Here is a 14,870-nt window from a genome sequence, read left to right as displayed (position 1 = left end):
TTTAATGGTGTATGGCCAGCTTTAGTAAGGGAAAATCTCTGAATACAAAGTTTTGTCTGGACATATACTGGTAAATATTACATTAATATGTATGAGACCTAAATGAAGGATGATGGAAGAACAAAGGGTGAGAGAGAGAGACTTCATAGTGCAGTCCAGATTAGGATTCGTTAGCAATGGTGCTCCCCTGAGAAAGTAATCCTTTATATTCAATATCCTTTTTTTATTCTCCTATAATTTTTTTGGCTATTTTTTTTTTTTTAGAAGAAGAAGATGTGCTATGTATGGAGTCTGATTGTTCAAGAAGTGAAGTGGACAAAGATAAAGAAAGTACCAGTGAAGGTACTTTGTCACTGTTTTTATAAAGATGGTAAATTTAAAACATGAGTCAGCTATGTGAACTCATTCACACCTAGCGTGCTGAGTATTTGGCCACTAGAGGGAGCAAAATATCACAGGAAATTCTTATGATACTTCGCCCCATCTAGTGGCCAAATGTGGTATTTTCCATTTAAAGTCAATGGCCCAGATTCAAGAAGCACTTGCGCCTGCGCAACCATAGGTTGCGCGGCGCAAGGGCTTACTTGCTCCGGTGTAACGAGTGCTCCTGATTCAGGAACCTCGTTACACCGACTGCAGCCTAGGATATGACAGACATAAGCCTCCTTATGCCTTCATATCCCAGGCTGCATTCTTGCGTTGGCCGCTAGGGGGCGCGGCCATTGTGATCGGCGTATAGTATGCAAATTGCATACTACCACCGATTCACAAAAGTTGCGCGGGCCCTGAGCACGCAAGGTACGGAGTTTCCGTACGGCAACTTTAGCGCAAGGTTGCTCCTGCTGTAGCAGGGGCAGCCAATGCTAAAGTATAGCTGCGCTTCCCGCTCGTGAAATTTTAATTTCACGTCGTTTACGTAAGTGATTCGTGAATGGCGCTGGACGCCATTCACGTTCACTTAGAAGCAAATGACGTCCTTGCGACGTCATTTGCCGCAATGCACGTCGGGAAAGTTTCCCGACGGAGCATGCGCTGTTCGCTCGGCGCGGGAGCGCGCCTAATTTAAATGATTCCCGCCCCCGGCGGGATCATTTACATTAGGCAGCCTTACGCCCGGCTGTTTAGCATATCGCCCGCGCAATTTACGGAGCAACTGCTCCGTGAATCGCGGGCAAAACGCAATATTTGCGTGGGCGCAGAGAAAAATATTTGCTCTTTGCCCACGCAAATATTGCTCGGATCTACCTGAATCTGGGCCAATGGAAATTATTTTACCAGCACAGAAAATAGCATAACATTCTTTTTTATTCCATTCATTTAGAAAGAATGTAAAAGCACCTATACTGGAAGAATTGCAATGCAATGCAGTTTTTACTTTATTTTTTATAAATACACCCCAAAGTGCCTCTGACTTCTCCAATCTCACTGAAAGCAGAGGGACAGTTCATACAATGGACATTCTCTGAGAACTGCAGGGGGTTACTGTGTGCAACCTTTCCTAGTCATTCTAAATCTAGTCATTGATGATTAATTTTCTTTCCGGCCAGCTGTTTCATACACACATTCAAGGTGGATGAAGGAATCCTCCCTGCTGCACTATTGTTCTTTTTACAGACATCCTCCTCTGCTGCCAAAATACACTGATTAGCACTGTAGCCCATTGGCTACCTGCACTGATTAAACACAAATTTTCCAACAGTACCATTTGGGAGGCGTTGATCACTAGGTTGACTCCTCTTGAACAAGAATGGACATAAATGGATCGAAATTTAACTGGTCCCTGTGGAACCGCCCAAATTGCGATCCATTTATGGCCAGCGTAACTTGTTTCTCTATAAACAGTTGAAATAATTTTTCTTTAAACCTGAAGTCTGGGCTGGATAAAAAGTTACCCTTGCAGTGGTTCCCCCACCTCACTGCACGAAATACTCACCCAGTTGGGATTGGAATATAGTGAAATACTTACTGTCATTCTCACTCCCATAGGCTTCCTCTGTCCTACACGACTGATCTCCCAAAGTCGTTTCTCTTCACTGCCTAACTGGTCTCAGATCTCCAATGTCATCAACAAAGCCCTGCTCCTCCACAAAGACCACCATCCCAATGAAGAGTCAAAGAGCAGAACAAATCGTAGTAAGTCAGTAATATGTAAAAGATCATCTGCAGAGAGACCCCAGGCAATGCTGGTGACTATTCCTCTGCACTCTGCCATCCTTTTTTGGCTTAGCAAATAGTGCTGCCCTACTAATCTAATTCGCCGCTGAGGGGGACTTTCCCTACCATTGGCGTCGCTACGGGGGGTGTGGACTGCACCCGGTTGGCACTCGCCAGAGGGGTGACACCATCAAGTATTACCCCCAACCTTTGACAGCACAGGGATCGTATGCCGGCACTGACTGCATTTGCAATGGCCGTTTTTATGGTTGTGCACCCTGCCTTTGGCCAATTATGGCTCTCGCTGAGGAGCGTGCTGTGATTGGCCAAAGCATGCAGGTCAAGGTGTATGCTTTGGACAATCATCATACAGCACTGCACTGCGATCTCGCAGTGCATTATGGGGCATTCTGCGGCGCTCAAATTTTCCGCAAACGCCCCATAAAATTTGCTGTTCGGCAAACGGACGACCACCTGATGTTCGAGTCGAAACTTACGTTCAACTCAAACTCAAAGATCATCTGTATTGATGACCCTATCTTGACAGATTTATGCCCCGGACCCCTACAGGAAAATGCCTTTATTGCTCTAATATACACCGGGGCAATTTGTCTACCACCTAAAATGTTGCCCCCCCCCCCCCCCAGACCCTGGCCATGATGATTTGGGTCTCACTGTTCGCCCTTCTTAGTATATGTGCATTTTGTTATATGCCCTGTAAAAATTATCTACTGCTAAAGACACGGATGGGCATTAATACAGATCTTTTCGGTATGTACAGTGAAGGAATGCAGTATACTGTATATGACAACATACTATAATTCTTGTTCTCATCCAGATGCCATCTGTATAGAGTCAGACATGTCCGACGATGTTCAGGAGGACTATGAAGAACACTACAATCAAGGTATGTCCCGCTAGAGGGGTGACACCATCAAGTAGGAAGTGATATCCGAAAGAGATGGTGTCACCCCCAACCTGTGACAGCAGGGATCGTGTGCCGGTACTGACTGCATTTACAATGGCCACTTTTATGGTTGTGCACTGCGACCATGCACTGCCGGCCTGAAACTAGCCTGCCATTTATGCCCCCCTACAGTAAAATTCCGTTATTGCTCTGATATACACTTGGGGCGATTTTTCTACTACCTAAAATGTCCCCCCCCCCCCCCAGACCCTGGCTATGATGATTTGGGTCTCACTGTTCGCCCTTTTATAGTATATGTGAATTTTGTTATATGCCCTGTAGAAATTATCTACAGCTAAAGACACAGATGGGCATTAATACAGATCTTTTCGGTATGTACAGTGAAGGAATGCAGTATACTGTATATGACAACATACCATAACTCTTGCTCCCATCCAGATGCCATCTGTATAGAGTCAGACATGTCCGACGATGTTCAGGAGGACTATGAAGAACACTACAATCAAGGTATGTCCTTTTGATTGAAAAAATTTATCTTTGTTAGGTTATAGCATGACATGGCATTGCTATAGGGGGTGCGGAACGCACCCGGGTGACACCCACCAGAGGGGTGACACCATCAAGTAGGAAGTGATATCCGAAAGAGATGGTGTCACCCCAAGGTGTACTGGCACTGACTGCATTTATAATGGCCGTTTTTATGGTTGTGCACCGCGACCATGCACTGCTGGCCTGAAACTAGCCTGCCCAGGGCCCTGTGGTAGACTAGACAGGAGAAAGCTCAATGCGCTAGCCTGCCCGGTGTCTGCTGCTCTTTCCTGTTCCCTGCTGTCACTTTTTGTTATATGCCCTGTAGAAATTATCTACAGCTAATGACACAGATGGGCATTAATACAGATCTTTTCGGTATGTACAGTGAAGGAATGCAGTATACTGTATATGACAACATACTATAACTCTTGCTCTCATCCAGATGCCATCTGTATAGAGTCAGATGATGACATGTCCGACGATGTTCAGGAGGACTATGAAGAACGCTACAATCAAGGTATGTCCTTTTGATTGAAAAAAAAGTATCTTTGTTAGGTTATAGCATGACAGGTATAAAGTTGGTCATACCATGCTGAGGATATGGCAAAATGAGAAACCATTATTCTCCTTCACCCCTCTACTATGTAAATTTTTCAACACTCATTGCTATCTAAAGGGCACCATTGTTTGTAAATGTGAAAGAGTTTGTACAATCAAAAAATAATATGTGATTTCTTCCCCCAGGTTACACATTGTAACAATGTTTGTTGTGCGAATATGACAAACATCCACAGCATTAGTGCGAAGATTTCTGCATTTTCCCAAATATCTGTAGTTCCTATATTGTCAGTGGCACCTAGTGGTGATAATGTGAAATATCACAAATGCATTGTCACCACTAGATGGTGCTGGCACACCTCTTCAATTATTTTAAATACACTGGAGTATGGATAGGCACACTTTTAGAGGCGGAGATTTAATTTAAACAGAAACATGAAAGAGATCAAAGATCACTGGGGTATTGCACTCTTAATTTTAGTAATTAAAGTGGTTGTAAACCCTGTTACACCACTTTTACCTACAAGTAAGCCTATAATAAGGCTTCCCTGTAGGTACCTTGAATATCTCCTAAACTTGTACAGTTTAGGAGATACTGGGCCATATTCTCATAGAAGTTACGATGGAGTATCTCAGGATACTCCATCGTAACTCCCTTTTTTGGCCCGTGTATCTATGCGACTGATTCTTAGAATCATTTTCGCATAGATACACTTAAGATCCGCCATCTGTAAGTCACTTACACTGGCGGATCTTAAATGTAATGACGCCGGCCGCCGCTAGATGGCATTTACGTGAAGGACTCATTTGCGTATGCAAATGATCCTTCTACGCCGATTCCCGAACGAGTTCGCGTCACGTAACCGTCGCTAACGTTGTTTGCGTAAGCGGAAATTTAGTCCTGCTATATGAGGAGTAAATTTCCGCAAGTCCCACGTAGGCCATGTTACGGATGGCGTCGGGTCCGCGTTGTGTTTTTTCGTCGGGTACGTCGTTTCCGTAAGTCGTTCTTGAATACGACTTTACGTCAATGACGCACACGTCGGCGTCATTGACGTTTTCCGCCGAGAACTGGAGCATGCGCACTGGGCTTTTTGAAGCCCGGCGCATGCGCAGTTCATTAGAATCGGGGGCGCGCTTAATTTGAATACAAGCCGCCCCCTTGGAGATCCACCAGGCTACGCCGGGGCATTTACACTCCGCCGTCCCAACTTATGGAGCAAGTGTTTGGGGAATACAACACTTGCTCCTGTAAGTTGGGACAGCGGAGTGTAAGTGCCTTAAGCGCAGCCCGCGGATTTTTAGAGAGAATATGGGCCATTCAGTATATGCGCTGCTGCCGACGTTATCGGCGCATGCGCACCGAAGAAACGGGCAGCTGTGTTGTTTCTTCGGGAGTCGTGCCGTGATTGGCGGCTCCTGCGTGCATGAGTGACATCATCGGGGCTCCACCAATCACAGTGCCGGAGCTGTGAACCCAGAAGTAACTCCAGTGGAAGATGTCCGCGCTGTACTCAGAGGGCTGACGCCTATGGTAGTGTTTTATTTTTTTGCATTCTGTTTTATTTTTTAAATTTTGTTATTTTGTTTTTTATTATTTTTTACAGTATTTATAGCAGCCCCCTTGGAGTGCTTTGGTGAAATATTAGGGTTTAACTGCTTCAGCCCCGGAAGATTTGCAGCGCACGAATGTAATTTACGCCGGGCTTTGTGGATTGCGACGGGACAATAAAGTTGCGACGGGTGAAAAAAAATTTACGCTCCGGGAAAAAAAATTCAAATTTTAAAAAAAATCGCGGCGATCGAAAAAAAGGTCTGGTTTTACATGGTGTACTAACTTTACACATTGTAAAACCAGCCCTAATTTTAAAAGCTTAAAAGCTTTGTGGATCTGCTTAAGTACTCATTTGCATACGCTAGGCGGCATTTCGACTCGAAATGCCCCCAGCGGCGGATGCGGTACTGCATCTTAAGATCTGACAGTGTAAGTGTCTTACAGATGTCAGATCTTCTGCCTAACTTTGAAAAAATCCTTTTGAGGATCGTTTCCACAGTTAGGCACAGAGATACGCAGGCTGAACAGCAGTTCCGCCTGCGTATCTCTTTTGTGGATTTGGCCCAATATCTTTTACTTTTTGCTATAATAAATATCCCCAATTTTTTTTCCCCAAAAACATTTTTTCCCTCAGTTTGGGCTGATATGTATTCTTCCACATATTTTTGGTAAAAAAAATTGCAATAAGTGTATATTGATTGGTTTGCACAAAAGTTATAGCGTCTACAAAATAGGGGATAGAATTTTTTATTATAATTTTTTTTACTAGTAATGGCGGCGATCTGCAATTTTTATCGGGACTGCGACATTATGGCGCACACATCATACACTTTTGCCACATTTTTGGGACCATTGAAAATTTTACAGCGATCAGTGCTATAAACATGCACTGTTTACTGTAAAAATGGCAGTGGCAGTGAAGGGGTTAAGCACTAGGGGGCGATCAAGGGGTTAATTGTCTTCCCTAATTTGTGTTCTAACCAAAGGGGGATAGGACTTACTAGGGGAAATGACAGATCGCTGTTCATACAGTACAGTGGGTAATTTCTCCCCCTGAAAGAATCGGGAGCTGTGTGGTCATCGCGCCCGCCGGGCACTCGCATCGGCTCTGGGGGCGTGTGCGTGCCCCTAGTGGCCACAGGGTGAAGCGACATAACATAACGTCATTTTACCCAGCCGAGCCATGTTGCCGCAGTGAAACTGCAGCGGCTGGTCGGCAAGTGGTTAAACAGACCACTGATGTGAATCCTCAGGTCCTCCTCCAGACTCTGCACTCTCTGCCTCCCAACTCCGCTCCCAGTTTCTTCCCAGCAGCAGCAGAAGGTAAGATGGGTGCACTGTGATGTAGGTGAGATTGAGGGACTCTTGACTTCTGATGGTGATGGAGGTGGCTCTTATCATCTGATGTAGGGGGGTGGAGTGCTCTGGACGTTTGCTTATAATTATGATGAGAGTAATACAGCTCTATGCCAGTTGAAAAGGAGGGTCAGACTCAACTGGTATCATCCACAAGAAACTTTATTGTAGATCGCTCAGACACAACAACATGGCAGACACAACTGGCCCTTTGAGGCCAACCATAATGATGACGATGAAGTTTGACACCCCTGGTGTAGATCCTCAAGGGCTGAACTCTAATTTGACAGATTTGTGTCCCAGACCCCTACAGGAATAATGTCATTGTTGCCCTGGTACAAACCTGGGTCAATTTGCCTATCACCTAAAATGTTACCATGCTGAGCCTTGGCCATGGTGATTTGGGCCTTCCTTACTGGTTGTTCTTTTTCGTTTGCTTGGTATATGTGCATTTTTTCATGTGCTCTGTGCAAAACATCTACAGCTAAAGACAGAGGTGGAAATCAATAAAAATCTTTTTAGTGTATGGAGTGTCAGGCCCCGTACACACGGCTGAGAAACTCGATGAGCAAAACACATCGTTTTGCTCGTCGAGTTCCTTGTGAAGCCGCCGAGGATCTCGGCGAGCCAAGTTTCCCCATTGACTAACGAGGAAATAGAGAACATGTTTCCTCGGCCGAAAGTGTACACACTGCCGGGTTTCTCGGCAGAATACAGCTCCGATCGAGTTTCTGGCTGAATTCTGCTGAGAAACTCGGTCGTGTGTACGGGGCCTCAGACTTAACCAGGAATGCAACATACTGTATATGATAAGAACACACTATAATCCTTGCTCTTTTCCAGAAGATGTCATCTGTGTAGAGTCGGATGAAGATATGTCTACCAATGTTCAGGAGGTCTGTGAAGAACACTACAACCGAGGTAGGTCCTTCTTATTTGTTTTAACCACTTCTTTACTGGGCACTTAAAACCAATTTTCAGCTAAACAAACAGAAAAACATGGAAATAAAATAAAAATAGTTTGTTATAACATTTTGCAAACAGGTAATTTCTATCCTTCATTGATATGCGCTGATGAGGCAGCACTGGTGGGCATTATTAGGCTGCACTGGTGGGCACAGATAGGCTGCTCTGGTGGGCACAGATAGGCACAGATAAGGCGGCACTGATGAGGACAGATAAGGCGGCACTGATAGCCACTGATAAGATGGCCCTGATGGGTGGCACTGATTTGTGGCACTGATGGGGGGCACTAATGGGCACTGATAGGTGGCACTGATGGGCACTGGTAGGTGACACTGATGGGCGGCACTGGTAGGTGACACTGATTGGTGACACAGGTAGGCAGGGCTGCTGTTAGAAATCACAGGGCCCTGTACAGCCTACCTGCCAGGGCCGGCGTTAAATATATCAAAACAACATTTTCACAATAAACATAATAAAATCATTCTTAGCCCTTTTTTTTATTCATTTTTTAACAAAAACATTTTATAATTTTTTTAAAAAAGTTGAAATGTTTTAAAATTATTTTATTTTACAATTTTTACAATTTTTTTTCTTTTTTTTTTTTACAAGGGATTAAAACAATACAGGGTTACAATTTGTTATTTTTTTAACGGGACAGGGAAGCCGGCAGTTGTGTCTGTGTCTCTCCCTGCAGCAGCTGAAAGTTGGCGGGAGTGAGAGAAACCATTTTCAGCTGCTGCAGAGAGCCGAACAGGGCATCCTGTAATTGTCCCTCCTTCCCTTGTTTGGACCCCTCTGTGTGCCCGGGCCCCCTACAGAAGGACTGGTGGTCCCCCCCTATCAGGTAGGTGGCACTGTGGGCACTGATGGGTGGCACTGTGGGCACTGATAGGTGGTGCTAGTGGGCACTGGTAGGTGGCACTGGCAGGTGGCACAGATTAGCAGGCGCCTCCTCTCCCTGATCGGGACCGATGTCCCTCTGACTGCTGCCGGCTCTGTTTACATTACATGATTAGCTGTCATTGGCTGACAGCTGATCACGTGGTAAGGGGTAGGGATTATCCCTGACTCGCTGCTCACAGAGCTGGGGGTGCGCAGGCCGCTCGAGTACGGAAGGACATCCATGGACGCCCTCCCGGCAAATTAGGTCCGCGCTGTAGCCATCTTTCGGCTATTGCGCGGATCTAAAGTAGTATGGAACTGTTACTGTTTTAGATTCACTGATATTTTATATCAGTAAATCTAAAACAGTAACAATTCCATACCTTGAAAAAAGGAACTTTATTAGGATATAGCAGAAGATACGAGCACAAAGTAATGCTGAGGATATGGGAATGTGAGGGAAGGGACAGATATCATAATTCCATTTCATGCCTTGCAAATCCGTTAAAGTTGGGTATAAACAGAATGGATTGTTTGCATGGCCTCTCCCAGTGCACCATTGTTGGTAAATGTACAGGAGATTGCACACTCTGATAGTAATATATGTTTCACTGCACTGTGTTTTCTTCCCAAAACTCAAACATTGTGTAGGAGTCTGTGTTATTATTATGTCCCTGTCCAATGTGCACCCTCCTTTCCTTTTACATACAGTGGAACCTTGTTTTACGAGTAACGCGGTTAACAAGCATTTTGAATAACAAGCAACTTTAAAAAAAAAAATTGGACTCGGTTTGCGAGTGTTGTCTCGCAAAACTAGCAGAATTCAAGCCAATAGAGCGTGCAGTACCGCATTTGGCCAGAGGTGCTGGGGCGCTGGAGCCGAGCAGAGCCGAACGGAGACGATCGGAGCCGTTCAAAGCCGTCCAGAAATACTTGGAAATATTCCGTTCCCGAGCCTTACCAAGGTTTTCCGGGTTCAGCCGAGCTGTCCCCGAGCCTTTCTGAGTATTCCAAGGCTCTCAGGCGCCCCCCACCTCTGACCAAATGCGGTATTGATAGCTATAGAAGTCAATACGGAACAAATTATCTTCGTTTCCATTGACTTCTATGGGGAAACTCACTTTGATATGCGAGTACTTTGGATTACAAGGTTCCACTGTATAATGGAGTACGTTTAAAAGGAGAACAAATAGAGTCATGTTACTATTGAAGGTGGCTGGTTGAAGGAATGAAATGCAGTCAACATGCCTCCCACTTGGTCTGATGATCAAATCCTGCAACCTCTCACTTTGGTGACAACATCCTGCAACTTCCACACTTGGATTGACGGCCACAACCCCCAAAATCTTACTTCGAATTATAACCACCTACTTCAAAAGCCCACTTGCACTAATAACCACATCCCGCAATACCCCCTCCCCCATTTGGACTAATGATCATATCCTGAAAATCAATTAATCAATCACCAAACTCACAGTTATTAACAGAAGTCTATGGCTCAGTGCAGGTAACCCACAGGTGCACTGCTCTGAATCTTCGGATCAGTTTGAAAGCAGCCCAGTAACCACTGCAGAACAGATATGCCCATATATATGTAGCGCTACCCCCTCAGGAGCCGCTGGTTGTTGTTGGGATCGGCATATTAAGTTACCTCTCAGTGTTGTCTAGGGGTGTAGTTGATGAGTAAAGTAGTGATCGAATGTCCAGTCAATAAATGAAGGTTTTCAAATGCTTTATTTTCGGCCCAACATCAACATGAGGTAGGGAGAAAAGGTTGATGAAGCGATAGAGAACTTTGCAGTATCAGGCCTGGATATGAAAGGAGCAATCCTGCTCTCAACAGCACAGTAGTAGTAGTTACAGTTCGTCGCCACTCTAGCCAGAGTGGGTGAAGTGCCCCCGGACAGACTTCTGCCACAAGCCTGGCAGCCGAAGTGTCACTTTAGGTTGCTGGGAGGAACAGGCCTCTGCCACAGACCCGGCTCTAGGGACCTCTGCCACAGGTCTATTACTTGAATGAGCTGAACGGATTGAGCGAATCCTCCCAGAAGATTAAGTAAGGGTCACCGGGTGACAGTTGAAGTGTACCTGTCAATGTCCCGGTCACCAGATCCCCAATAGTTTGTTCAAGCCCTGTTGGACAACCTGCCTCCGGGTTCTCCTCAAGCCGACCCCCCATCGAACGGCATCCAGCCTGGGATCTCTTCAGTAGAGCTGGGGACCCAGCAAGTCACTGGGGCCCCTTTCAGCAACATGGAACTCCGCGCACAAGGCTAATGGGCCAGCTGTTTGGACAGAATGTTTCAAGATATCATGCAAAATCCAGCGATGACTTTCTGGTTATGGAGAAAAATCGTAAAGGTTTACGTACGTGAAGAGCTGCCAAGAAGATTCTAAAAAAGGTGAGAGTTCTCACAGAAGAAATAGGATCGAAAGCTTCACGTTATTTTTAAAGGCCACCATTGTAGTTACACAGGCAGATGTACACTTTGGGTGAGCTATTATGAAAGTCAGGATTTTGATGTTTGAACGGTCCAAGAATACACTATACATTATACATTCCTTTCGCGTACACAAAAAGGAGAAAGACATTATTTTTACGCACGCATCTTTACATTTGTTTACTTGAGGATACCTACAGCTTAACTAAACATTTACATTAACACGAGCCAAAAATAAGAAGGCAAGCCATGAAAAAGACGAGAACTCTTCAAAGAAAATAAGGACATTATTCTTCCAAGAAAAGCAACGGACTAAGACACAGCAACATGAAAATGCAACAAGAAAAATCACCAAAGACAGACAATGTAACGAATGAAAGAAATTAATAAGACAAAGTTAAAAGGACATTGCATCTCTTGTTTTTTTAAGTGTACACAGGAAAATCATTATAAACAAGGGGTAAATATGTTTTTTTATATAAGTGGTTTAACATGGGATGGTTAAAAATCTCAAAGTTCAGAAGTATCCCTGTAATATTCGGGAATTTATATATTCTATATATATATATGCAATGCAGGCATGTAAACGGTAGTAGGGTAATTAATTAATTAATACCAGAGTGTAAAGAAGTTCTTTTTTAAGGAAACTCAGTTTAATGCTGCTTGTATATGTTTGGGAATATTTTAGCCCTAAATAACAGAAATGTGTTATTACATGTCATTCAAAGCACAAACAGGGGCAGAAGTTTAAGGAAAAACTATTAATTAAGATTATGTAAGAACTGTATAAAATTCAGTTAATGGAAAACAACAAGGTATTTTAGTATTTTACAAAAATCCCTCAGATTTGGTTGTAGAAAATAATAAATAAGGATTGAGCAATTTTTACAAAAGTTTCCAAACGTGGGTTTGGTTATTTAATTAAAAGTAGTAAATTGTTCTAAATTACTAAAGTTTACCCAGGAAAAATATTAAAATATGAAAGTTTTGTTCAATCTAAAAATAGCAAAAATTGAAGAGAAAACTATTGTTAAAAGTTTTTTTTTAATTGAGTATTTCTGATAAAGGGTTGGTTGGAGTAATTTTCTCGGGGAGACGCAGGTCGGTTAATGCGCAGGGGCCAATCTGGGTTTCGTGAGATTGTCTCCTAAACAATGTTTTGTCATTATTATAATCAAGAAACTTCATATTATAACGTAATGTACATGATTTTTAGCATATGTACAAACCAAATATGTTTAACATTTTTAAAAAAAGGTTAAAAATTGTAAAAACGATAAAATGAGATTGGTTTAGACAGATTGTATAGTGAATGGGTAGCAATGATTGACAGTGACAGATCATTCTCTGGGAGTATGACATGTAAAAGAATGTACTATTAACAGAGAAATGGAGGTCGAGTTACAAAGCAGATGGTCAGTCATGCCATGAGTTTTTCACTTCTATGGATCTAAACACATGTTAGTGTTTAAATCTTTTTTCAGAAATCTGAAATAAAGGTTCATGGATGGGGAAAAAATATTTAAAAAAGGTATTACTAACTAAACTAATTGTTTTGAAAAAACACGTGGGTTTTGCACCATTTGTTTTGAAGAACTAAAGGTGTTATTTTTAAACATGAGGTGTCAACACAAGGCTTTGATTAAGCTTTTGTCTAAGTGACAACTGGATGTTAAATAGTTAGCAGTCAGAAGTTTCTTTCTGAAATAAAATATTTAGGAAAACCCAACCTAAATGTTCTTTTGTAAAATTAAAGCAATTATAAGTAAAGTATAGTAAAGAAAAATACTATAATCTGGTAAAAATATTACTTTTACAAAATTTTATTAGTCACAGAATAAAGAGGGGGACGATGAAAATTTTGTCTCGGTACAAACTGATAATGAAGATAAAATTCATTGTAAAAATAATTGATTCCAACAATAATGGATAGAGTTATTTTTAAATGAAAATATTTATTTTTGCATATCCAGGTACCTGACAGATTGACTGACAAATTGATTAATTGATTTTTGTTTGAGCTAATGAAAGAAATTTTGAACTACAAATTTTTAGAGCATTTTTGTCATCAAACTTCTGAATCTTGTTTTATTATGTTTATAGAACAATCCAAAAGGCAAAGAGTGATCTGATACTATAAAGTATTGAGAGATTTGCAATCTATGTAGATTGAGTATATTAGATTGTTTCACCTGCTGAAGGAGTATACAAGGATGTTTTTTCCTTTAGTTAATTTTTTGATAAAATTAATTGAGGTAATTCTAGAAAAATTAATATATTTTTAATGAAAGCTAAGTTATGAACTTTGTCACATTCCATTGGGGTTGTTTTCAAACCATGGAATCAGATAATGATTTTTTCATTTTTATAGGACAGGTGATGAAGGACATGTATGCAATTTTAGTATTTGATAAAGTTATTGTTTCTTATCATCTTTAGTACCCAGATATAATAGAACGCTACAATAGTATTTTAAAGTCTAAATAGGGTAAGATGATTCAAGAAAAGGTAAATACTAGGTGACTTATTTACCTGTTATATTTTTAGTTTAAAACCTTTTCTAAAGTAAGGGTTGGTTACATTTTTTTGAGTTAATGACAGGATGAAGAATGTCTGTTCTTCTATGTCTTTTTGAAATTAGCATATGTAGTTATTTGCAATCTGTTGCATAGGACAAAGTACAAGCATGCAAATTTCAGAAGTTTGTTCACAAAACATGGCTAGGCCTTTGCTACATTTGAATAGAAATTATGTTTTGAATAAGATTTCTACTTTTTATGAGTATGTTTCATAATTTATTCCAGTAGCTAAAGTTATGGTTAGGAATTTGGGATCTGAAGGTACCACGGATTCCAATAGTAAAGCCAGCTGAAATATCAATTGGAGTTTAAATTGTGAAGATTATTTGTATTTTTTGGATTCTTCCATGACCATGAAACAAGCACAACTAAAATTCTATTTTGTTATTACTTCTAGTTTTTTTCAAAATTATTTTTTGATTATGTTATCAAGGATCATCATTTTTGGATGAACTTCAATGATTTATTCATATGGACTTACATCAAAAGTGACATATTGATCGGTCGATCATTATGTAAGGGGGAGTTGGAATGTAATTCTAATATAGGAATTTTTTTGAATTTTTGGAAATATGGAAAAATAGTTATATTTTGGTTTCTAAATCTTTTATAAGAATACATATTGATACACATAGAATTATTATTTCACATAGAATAATTAATTTATTCATTTTTATAGAACACATAACTTGGGAAAATTGGATGGATAGGTTGTTATTACAAGAATGTATAACAAAGTATACATTTGAAGTATTAATATAGTTAAAACACATACAGGCTTGTGTGGAAGAAAAGGATTTTAAAAGTGTCTAAACAGAATTATTGTTGAATTAAATAATATGGAACATTGAAAACATAAATAAAATAAATAGTTGCTTGCTGGTCATGGATAGATAAATAAATTAAATAGATGGATAAAT

The 14,870-nt window shown here is 41.4% G+C and overlaps 1 protein-coding gene across 1 annotated transcript in view; it reads left to right on the top strand.

Moving 5' to 3' along the window:
* The window catches only part of LOC120935600 (DNA (cytosine-5)-methyltransferase 3A-like), an 80,658-nt gene that overhangs the window by 17,578 nt on the left and 48,210 nt on the right, over positions 1-14,870 (top strand). Inside the window, exons 3-8 of the mRNA XM_040347649.1 lie at positions 265-342; positions 1,987-2,133; positions 2,993-3,061; positions 3,521-3,589; positions 4,056-4,130; positions 7,926-8,003. Of these exons, the coding sequence (XP_040203583.1) occupies positions 265-342; positions 1,987-2,133; positions 2,993-3,061; positions 3,521-3,589; positions 4,056-4,130; positions 7,926-8,003 (516 nt within the window). The remainder of the gene's footprint in view (positions 1-264; positions 343-1,986; positions 2,134-2,992; positions 3,062-3,520; positions 3,590-4,055; positions 4,131-7,925; positions 8,004-14,870) is intronic.

The sequence above is a fragment of the Rana temporaria genome, chromosome 4 (assembly GCF_905171775.1).
Source record: "Rana temporaria chromosome 4, aRanTem1.1, whole genome shotgun sequence".
NCBI lineage: Eukaryota > Metazoa > Chordata > Amphibia > Anura > Ranidae > Rana > Rana temporaria.
Note: the sequence above shows the minus strand (reverse complement) of the source record. Positions and strands in the feature narration are given on the sequence as shown.